General features: G+C 35.0%; 1 protein-coding gene across 3 annotated transcripts in view; it reads left to right on the plus strand.

Annotated features, from left to right (window-relative positions):
* Positions 1–10898, plus strand: part of GOLGA4 (golgin A4) — a 123680-nt gene that overhangs the window by 108790 nt on the left and 3992 nt on the right. For 2 of the 3 annotated variants that reach the window (XM_011981933.1, XM_011981932.1), the window contains one exon: positions 3504–3590. In XM_011981933.1, the coding sequence (XP_011837323.1) occupies positions 3504–3590 (87 nt within the window). Of the gene's footprint in view, positions 1–3503; positions 3591–9630; positions 9694–10898 lie in introns of all 3 variants that reach the window. The other variant, XM_011981934.1, reaches the window with a different exon arrangement.

The raw sequence follows: 10898 nt of genomic DNA on the forward strand, positions 1-10898 counted from the left end.
TGCAAAATGGATGTTGTGTTAGCAGGCATGAAACAATTTAATCTTGTATATCTCCATCAGAGCTTCTGGGTGACCAGGTGCGTTATCAATGAGCAGTAATATTTGAAGGGAATCTTTTTTTCTGAGCAGTAGATCTGAACAGTGGGCTTCAAATATTCAGTAAACCATGCTGTAAACAGGTGTGCTGTCATCCAGGCCTTATTTCATTTCTAGAGCACAGGCAGAGTAGAGTTAGCATAATTCTGAAGGGCCGTAGGATCTTCAGAATGGTAAATGAGCATTGCCTTCAGCTGAGAGTCACAGGCTGCACTAGCCTCTAATGAGAGAGCCAGCCTATGTATTAAAGCTTTGAAGCTTTTGAACTTCTCCTCTCTAGCTATGTAAGTCCTAGATGGCATATTCTTCAAATAGACAGCAGTTTCATCTACACTGAAAATCTGTTGTTTAGTGTAGCCATCTTCATCAGTTAACTTAGCTAGATCTTCTGCATTATTTGCTGTACCTTCTCCATCAGCACTTACTGCTTATATTAGTCCCTTCTCACACTGCTAATAGAGACATACCTGAGAATGGGTAATTTATAAAGGAAAGAGGTTTAATTGACTCACTGTTCTTCAGGGCTGAACTAATGACATGAGGAAGGCCTCAGGAAACTTACAATCATGGTGGAAGGGGATGTAAACACATTCTTCTTCTCATGATGGCAGAAAGGAGAAGTGCCCAGCAAAAGGGAGAAAAGCCCCTTATAAAACCATCAGATCTTGTGAGAATTCATTCACTATCACAAGAACAGCAGCATGGGGGTAACTGTGCCCATGATTCAGTTACCTCCCACTGGGTCCTTCCCACAACATGTGGGGATTATGGGAACTGCAAGATGAGATTTGAGGTGGGGACAGAGCCAAACCATGTCACTGCTTTACCTTGCAATTTTATGATATGGAGATGTCTTCTCTCCTTAAATCTCATGAACCAGTCTTTTAGCTTTAAACTTTTCTTCTACCTCTTTCTCACTTCCCTCAGCCTTCATAGAATTGAAGGGAGTTAGGGCCTTGCTCTGGATTAGGGTTTGGCAAAGGGAATGTTGTGACTGGTTTGTTCTTCAGACCACTAAGACTTTCTCCAAACTTCTATCCAGACCACTAAATGAAATAAGGCTATTTCATTCTGATTCGTGTGTTCACTGGAGTAGCACTTTTAATTTCCTTTCAATAACTTTTCTTTAATGTTTACAACTTGGCTAACTGGCATACAAGGCCTAGCTTTCAGTCTCTCTTGGCTGTCAGAATGCCTTTCTCACTAAGCTTAATCATTTCTAGCTTTTAATTCAGAGTGAGAGGCATGCAACTCTTCCTTTTACTTGCATACTTACAGACCATTGTAGGGTTATTAATTGGCCTAATTTAATATTATTGTGACTCAGGGAATAGAGAAGCCCAAGGAAAGGGAAAGAGATGGGGGCTCAGCAGAACACAAACCACATTTTCGGATTAAGTCTACTGTCTTACATGGGCATGGTTTGTGGTGCCCCAACACAGTGACTATCATAACATCAAAGGTCACAGAGTGCAATAACAGATATTATAATAATGAAAAGATTTGAAATACTGCAAGTATTATCAAAATGTGACACAGAGATATAAAGTGATCACATGCTAGAAAAATGGCACCAATAGACTTGCTTGACAAAGGATTCCCACACACCTTCAATTTGTAAAATAAAAACAAAAACTAAAAAACAGTTTCCGTGAAGCTCAGTAAAGTGAAGCGCAATAGAATGAGGTATGCCTGTACTTCGTTTCTAGACTGCAGTTTAACACACAAGATTCTAGGCAGTACAATTTAAATGATGAGGGTTTTTGTAAAATGCCTTTGGAATTTTCCAAGAACTGAGTTGTCTTAAATATATATATATATATATGTATTTGTTGTTGTTGTTGTTGTTGTATTTTTTAAGACAGGGTCTTACTCTATCACCTGAGTGACAGTGGTGCAATCATCGTTCACTGCAACCTCAAATTCCTGGGCTCAAGCAATTCTCCCACCTCTCCCAAGTAGCTAGTAATACAGACATGAGCCATAACACCTGACTAATTGTTAAAATTTTTTGTAGAGATAGCCATAAATAAAATAGCCATAATCCTGGCTAATTTAAAAGATTTTTTTGTAGAGATGGGAGTCTCACTGTGTTGCCCAGGCTAATCACAAACTTCAGGCCTTAAGCGATCCTCCCACCTCAGTCTCCCAAAGTGTTGAGATTACATTTGTTAGCCACCATACCCGACTAAACTTTTTTTTATTACCAAAATGGGAGAAGACAAAAGACAAAAGGAAGAAGAGGTCTGAAACTAAAATCTTGCCATGTGTGGGATTCGTGAGTAAGGAATAGTATTAGTTGATCTGTTAGTAGAAGTAAATATTAGAAATATGTAAAGTGTCTTGCCTAGACTTAGTATATAATAAGAACTTTTAAAAAATTAGTTCCTTTCCTTCCTGGAAATAATTATGATACTTTTTTTCCTAATGACATGAGTCTCCAAAATTTTTGGTTAACTATATTATCTTTTCCTTCATGACATTCCCCTGATCACTTCCACCCTTCCCTCTTCCCCTATACGCAAAGTCTGTGTAACTATGATCAAGGAATGTTAGAGTCAGTTTTCTGGGCTACCCTTCCATCTGCTGTAGGAATCTTTAGGAGAATACTACCACCTGATTTTGTATGTAAGCACTGAAGTTGTTATCCTACTTATTTCATAAGTGGTATCTTCTTTCCTCTCTGTCTCCCTCAAAACATCTCATCTTGATACAAAATAGGGAGTTTCAACCTTTGAGGAGAATTTTCCAGGAGCTTATGGGTGACAGTCTGACTTACGGTATATTTATTTAGATCTGCACAATTTATAATCTTGTTTTGCAAGCCGCCATGTGTAATGTTTTGATTCATCATGTTTTCTACCAAATAAAACATCTTGTGTTTATTTAAAATGTAATTTGTATTTCTATTAGGTTGATGTGCTGCATGTCTTGAAAAATACCTACTGAGCATGTTCATGTTCATGCAGTAGCCGTGTTTATGAGATATATGATGTGATTTAGTTAAAGCTGAACATGGGGGTATTTAAAATCTGATTATTTAGAGCATATGTTTTGGCAATACATCACTTACCAGATAGATTTCTGCAAATAAGAAGCCTTTTAAAATGAATGTATAATAAAGTTTTATTTTAATAAAGGGGCCAAGAGCATTAGAATTTTATATAGCTTCATGCTATTATAAATGCATCTTGTTAAAATAATATAAATCGAGACATTGTAAGGAGTCCTTTTAAATTGAAATTCTAGTGTTGTTATTTCCTTGACTAATACCTTCACATCATACTTCTTTGTTCGTGGCTTTCATTGAGAGCACTAAAGAATCCCACCAGCAGAACATGTCAGAATGGGTTGAGACTTTATGTGCTTCACTGTCTGTTAGTGATCATCTCTTGCTTTTCTTATAGACCATGGCAAAAGTTATAACCACTGTACTGAAGTTCCCTGATGATCAGACTCAGAAAATTTTGGAAAGAGAAGATGCTCGGCTAATGGTAAGTTCTAGAAGTAGGCTCTAGATAGAAGAAGATGATATCCCATCTGTTTATATTCGGTCTCATTTATAAGGACTTTTGAGTTGGTAAAATAAATTTTAAGATTTCAAATCTTTATTACATCACAGCCTGAAAAATGAGAGGGAATTTACACTAAGACATTTAACCAAGGGTAAATGTGAATGGATGCCCTCAAGGGAAGGAACAGTCTAATTTAATACCATATAAGAGGTTGACACCCATATATGCTATATGGAATTTCCAGAACTTGGGCTTTTTTTGGAAAGGATGGAAAAGACATTTGTTCAGGTATATCTAGTAATAGTTTTTTAAACCAAATTATATCATGATGTTAGATGTTTTATATATTATAGTTTTTTATTTCATTCCAATTGATTTCCAAATACATTAATTCTGGGTGAAAGAATTTAAGCATTCTTGAGCTTTTGATACCTTACGGGGGAAATCAGACAAACAACTGAGTTATTTTTAAAAACATAGTGTGAAGTCAGCTGTAATTGAAAAAGAAATACACACTGTGTAAATTATACAAAATTCTCCATGCCACAGTTAGTTTTGCCCTGGACCAGTAATTTAATAAGATCCATTCTAGGCAGAGTGTAAAACTTGAAAAATTTGGGTCCTGCATTCAGCTCTCTTTTTCTGCTTCCTTTCCTTGTCTTGATAGTAGCCTGCAGAGCCCTCCGTGAATACCCTCCTCCTCCCAATCTCTTAACCTATTTCATCATACCAGCGCTGGTTTTCTTCTCTCTCTCCCCTCACTAAAGCAAGCCAACATCTTTTCCTTAATGGTGGGTTAGCGTGTGTCTGAGCATCTCCAATAAAGAGCATAAGTCAGTAAGTCCCAAAGCATCTCATCATATCCCAACAGATTGTTTTCTTACAAAAGTTCTTGATTCTCTTGAACCCAAATCTCCTTCTCTACATGATCACCTATTTGTTCTGGTTCTAACTCATAGAACTCAACCAAAAATCTGGGGATGACCTAGATGGAGGGGTTTTCCTCCTTCCGGCTAAATAATACCTCTTACACTTACAGCCTTTTATGAAGTTCCTCTGACCCTCTGCACAAGGTCAGCCCTGAAGGGACCCCAATGTCTCAGGCACATTCTGACCACTTCTTGGTCTCCTCTAAGCTCATCCTAGCTTTCCCTGACCTTTGTCCCAATGCTTCCTTGTATATTGTATTGTATTATATACTTCATTGCCTGTTTTCTGAGGTAATTGCTATTATTTTGGTTAGCATTTAATTGTTTTTTTGTAAAAATCCCTCCTCCGCCACTCCCTGGCATTTAGTAGCCTGAAAAGCATTGCTCTAGTTATTTCTGGTTATAAATATTTTTGATAACAAAGTATGTCACTATAATGTATACCATTCATCAATAGAATGTTATTTTAAATTATAATGAACATCTAATTCTACAAGTGTGAAATTTTGTATCCATGAGTAGAAATTTTTCCTTTACTGGGTAAAATAGCTATCTTTGTGAAGATAAAAATTTCTAATACAGTTTGAGCCTGTTGACATAATTTTGTCATTATGGTCCAGTTTAAGAAAATAATTTTAAATGATACAAAAGGGCTTTTATATAGTTATCTGTATTCATTCTCCCATAGCTGCTTTATCATCTTGATGTTGGAATATGGCAGACTTTACTTTTACTGCATTTTCTCAGGATTTGCTGTATAGTGTAGACTCATCTTAAGTCACTGCTGAAGTAAATGTGGTAGGAAACATTCCCCTTCATTCCGTATACACATGCAGTCTTTGGTTGATTTGCTTTGATGAAAAACAATCAAATTGGTAAATGTAGGTAGTGAATCAATAAAACTCTTTTAAAGCAGACAAAAAAGCTTCTTTTTGTTAACTTTAAAAAAGTCTTTGAAAAACAGACTGTTTTCTTCCTGAATACAGTGGTGTTCATTCTAGGTAGGGATGAAATGGTGGCTGACTTATCCTTCCTGAAAGAATCTTCCTTTATCCCAGAGGTTGACCTGCCCCGAAAGAATGTTCTACTTTTCTACTACTCCTTTAAGCAAGTCTCATCCATCATTATCTCTTGCTTAATGAATAAGTTCAGTCAACAGTCGTCTACTCTTCTAGTTGTTACGGGAAATATAGGAAAATAGAAGATACGGAAGACATTGGTTGTTGACCTTGTGGAACTGTTCATTTTAGGGGGAAGGTATAATATCCATTCATCCATTCATACATGAATAAAAAGATATGCTTAAGTAATATTATTCAAATAATAAAGATGCTTAGGAAATAAGAAATTTTATGATGAACATGAAATGAGGAAGGCCCCAAAATGTGAGATGGCATGAATTAATCAATTTGAGTCAACTTTTGTCAGTTTAAGGAGATTCTTAATACTTGATAATGTGACTCATGATTGTTTCACGAGTATAAGAAAGTTGAAGCAAGAGTTGCCTTTGTCAGAGATTGCCATCATTCATAAAATGAGCAATAAGAATCACTGTCTTTGAATAAGTCTCTTGAAGAAATTTCAGCTAATTTCATACCTCTCTGTCCATTGAGCTGTAGCTCATTAGAACAAAACACAGGTATGAAAATGACTTTTCTTTTTCCAATAGAAAGTGCACATGATGAAATGTATAGAAAACAAAACTGTAGGATTTTATTAAATAATCATTTTTAAATGATTTAATCACATTAATTTTAAATGTATACATCAAAATGGATCTTTTCTGTAAGTTTTTGTAACTGTGCAGCTATGGTTTCACTTCTGTTAAAATCAGCAACCCTAAGTGTTTTGTTATTTTTGCCTAAGGGCTGAAAAGGTGGTATAAGAAAACCAAAACAAACGTAAAATATGTTGCCGAGCTACCCCCTCTGTCAGATTAATATTTGGGATGCTTACAAGAGTGTGGATCGTACTTCTTGTTGACAGTGTACAGCCCATGTTAGTTTTTACATTATTTATCAGCTATTATCAGAGGAATACATTCTAAAAACTTTGCTTTTTGACCATGATGATTATACATTTACTTTGTAGCACTAATCAAAAACTTTCTGTGACTGCTGGTGAGGTACTTTTCAATAGATCTTATCTTTACTATACTTTGTTCTCTTCAGTGAATTTTATACTCTTTATGTAAAAAACCTCATTAGAGGATACAAGTTATTACTGTTTTCAGAGTTTAACCTAATCTCGAGTAGATTTTATAGATGAGAAATCACTATCTGTTAAGTAAGGTTAAATTATAGAGCATAATTACAGTCTGGTTTATTTGAGGGTCTTGGTGTATAGGGAAGGAATCTTAGTCCTTTGTTGACTTGCTGTGGAAACTCAGGCAATTCTCAGAGCCTCTTTTCTTCACAAGACTAACATAATCTTGTTAGGTTTGTCGGGGAACCATAGTACAGTTGTCTGTGCTGAGTGATAATGTAGGGATGGTGATGATGATTATTTAGCCTCCTTATAGCAATGTGTAGAACTAGTCTTTTCTGGAAAAAGAGACTGGAAAGGTAAACAAATCATTTATGTGTATAATAAAAACCATTAAAGACCTCAGTAGGAGAGTCAAGTCACAGGATGACACCAGCCCACAAAATGCCCCCATCTCCAGCTTCAGTACCTTAGAGTGCCAGCCACATGCGATATTGCTGGAATGAAAGCCTAGATCTCAACAGCTTGATTGCTGTATGACTTAGAGCAAACCGTTTTCATATTTTTGACCCTCATTGGTAAAATGAGATTGTTGGATTATACTATCTCTAAGGTTTCTTTCCCCATAAAGTATAAAATTTTGTTTTAGATTTGTTTCAAGTAGGAAAAAGAATTGCCTCTAAACAGCAGGCAGAAGTTAAAACAAAATGCACATACCAAATGCACGTATCTCTGTTTTTCCTAGAACAGCCTTTTTTGCTTCCTCTCAATTTTTAGTTTACTGTATCTTGCTATTTCATTTTGTGATGGTTTAGGTAGCTTAGATGGCCAGAGTATACTGGATATTTGAGTACCACAGTATGGGCAAGAGTGAATACATAAGTCCTTGGCTTGTCTAATTGTTTGTGTTTTTATTGAATAAAACTGCCCCAGAAGTACACCCTAATTTTTTTAAAGGAGAATATTGTTACATTCTTTAAGATAATTTCATTAGGAAAGTTTATTGTAATTGGGTAACAAGTCATCTCAGAATTGAGAGAGTCCTTTGTTATATGGAAACCCCTCTCTAAAAGTTTTCTTAGACATTTTTCTCTTTAGAGTGCTAGCAAAATGTAATGACATAAACTGACACCACTGTTTTCTTGATGACTCCATTAAAGAAAATTTCTCTTCTTTGATGGAGAAGGTTGGCTTGTTTGTGTTCTCTGTCCATTCTAGTCATGTATTTCAATTGCTCTTTTGTTGACTCTCCTTCAGCTTTGCTTTCACACTGATTCTTGGTGTTGTATATACTTCTTCATCATTCCTTGCCCTGGACCAGTCTTGTATTCTATTAACATCTCATTTTCTTCCTTTGTTGGAATTTTCAAAATTTCCTCCGAATTAATAAAATCATCAGAACTTTTCAGCATTGCTAGGTACAGAAGTTTTCCATTCCTACACGAGGTTTACCCTTTCCCTTTGCATGGGCTCAGAAGATGCATGCAAGGTGGGTTCAGGAAACACATATAAATAAAACTGACACATTGTAGAAAATATTGCACATGTCAAATACATATTTGTTTTCTTGAGAGTGATTTTTATTCTGGTATTGGTAGAATAAGGTAATATGTGATCACTGGAAAAAATAATGTAAGCCAGAAACATAGAAAGGGAGTCCCTCATGATCTTCAGCCTCCAAACTACTTCTGCTATGCCAGTATCATCTCTGTGAACAGTTTGGGAAATACCTCCATGTTTTCTAAGCCATATAATTACATATTTATAGTTATTCCTTTATCACTTATTTTATAAAAATGAGAGTATGCAATGGCTTGCTTTTTTCACTTAATATATTTTTATATTATTCTACCTAATTACAAATTGTTCTCATTCTTTTCAATGGCTGTTTGTATGATTATATGGATGTCCTACAGTTTAGTTCACCAGTTTCCTGCTCATTCCATTTACTTATGTTGTTTTCAAGATTTTCAGTACTTAACAAGCATAGACATAGGGAATATCCATATACATGGGTTTTGTATACTTCTGCCAGATTGGATATATTAACCTCATTGTGTTGTGTGTGTTGTACATATTATTTTCTAGCTTGTCTTTTGGTTTTGCTGCTTTTTACTAACTTTAAATATGAAAAATAAATAAAATGAGGTTTCTGAGGTTGGCCACACTGTCCAAGAATAGACTCAGATTTTATAAACAATCTTTGTTTTTAATGCTGCCATTTTAAATCACTGTGAAGGTAATTAATGATTTTGGACTATGATCATCTTACAATGGGGCATAGAATTTATTTAAGGTTTGTTACAGTAAAAACTGTATTTGAGATTGAGTTTCCTTAAACTGAAATTTCGGTTTGGGTCACCATTCCTGAAACCATTTCTGATACATTGTTGAATTACAAGATAGTTATTCAGTGATAAAATTGACACATGTTAGGAATGAGAATTCAACATATAGACACATGTCTCTTCAAATTCATCATCATTTTCCCGAAAACTTTTTAGGGTAAATTGGGATTATGCAAATCAAATTTTAATGTGTACTTTCATGGAATTCTGAAAGATCCTTTTGTAAAGCAAATAATTGCCCCATAATTTAACTGGTAAATATGTACTTAAAATATGCAGTACACCTTTCATTATGTTAAGTCTTTAAATGAAAGTTGCAAGTAAAATCTCAGCGACATAATATTTTATTTACCTAGGATATGGGGGGAGGTATTACAGATTCCTTATTCCTTGCCTGTGCACCCTCGATTTGGGGAGATTTGAGAAAAATTTAAGTATAGTCTGTAATCCTATGAACTTCATATACACATATAATCTATGTGTTATATTAAGTCTTAAAACTAACCCAATAAGCTTTTTTTCTTCCTGGCTTTGTAGTTTACTTCACCTCGCAGTGGTATCTTCTGAGTAAACCATCAGTCTGTGCTTAGTTAGCATGTGGTGAGTGAAGAACAATGTCTTGTGTCTTTTGTGCAAAAATCAAATGTGTTGCATGATACTAACCATTTTGCTGAAATTCTTTTGCTCTTGTTTAATGAACATATGATTATGCTATGGGTTAATACAAGTATTTTCTGTTCATTATGTTACATGGATCAATAATAGTTAAAAATTATTACCACCAGTAAGAGTTATATAATTTTAGGAAATTTCATTTCTTTAAAGAGTAAATGAAAGTTTGAAAATTGCTCTTTGAAATTTTGTTAAATAATCCAAAAAAGTATTTATGTAACTTACTTTCCCTTTTGTTTTTAATTTTCCAAGAATGATCTTTGAAATTATGATTGTGAGAGAGAAGTGAAAATCATTTTCTAGATAAAAGTGAAGTGGTATATTTCGTGAGAATTAATCCTACTAGCCTAAGTAGAGTCAAGGCTAGTCAGAAATAATGAAAACTAGTAAGATTGATTTTAAAGTATAGCTTTATTACTTCCTGGGATCAGACAGTTTAACACAAGACAACACATTTGTCCTGAGGAGAGACCCTTAGGCAGCCTACTTTAATTGTACGTGATTCTTTCTGATTAACATATTACAGTGAAATGGAGGCATACAAAACGTTTCAACACAGTTGACTGTCTTCATCATTTAAACCCTCTCCCCTCATCTCTACATATTTTTCATGCTGTTAGGTTGATTTAGTACCCCCTAAAAATGTAGCATACATCTTTACCTCAGCCTTTGCTAGAATTTTCACAAAACCAAAACAGATCACAATTAATAGGGCTTCACTATAATTAAAATAAATACTCTCAGTGATTGTTAATATCCAGCTAATAATACTATCAAGGTTTAAAATGGCAAGATACAACATTTCTCCGTTCTTTTAAGCTTTTACCTTTTTTTTTTCTTTTTCTTTTTCTTTTCTTTTCTTTTTTTTTTTTTTAAATAAGGAGAGCCTTTATTACCCTGGCTGGAGTGCAGTAGTGTGATCATAGTTTACTGCTGCCTCAGCTCCTGGACTCAAGGGATCCTGCCACCTCAGCCTCCCAAGTAATCGGGTCTACAAGGCGCCTGTCGATTTTTTTTTTTTATTTTGTAGTGATGGGGTCTCACCATCTTGCCTAGGCTGGTCTCAAACTCCTGGGCTCAAGTGATCTTCCTACCTCAGCTTCTAAGCTTTTTTTTTTTTTTTTTTTTTTTAA

Source organism: Mandrillus leucophaeus, unplaced genomic scaffold, assembly GCF_000951045.1.
Source record: "Mandrillus leucophaeus isolate KB7577 unplaced genomic scaffold, Mleu.le_1.0 Scaffold231, whole genome shotgun sequence".
Taxonomy (NCBI): Eukaryota; Metazoa; Chordata; class Mammalia; order Primates; family Cercopithecidae; genus Mandrillus; species Mandrillus leucophaeus.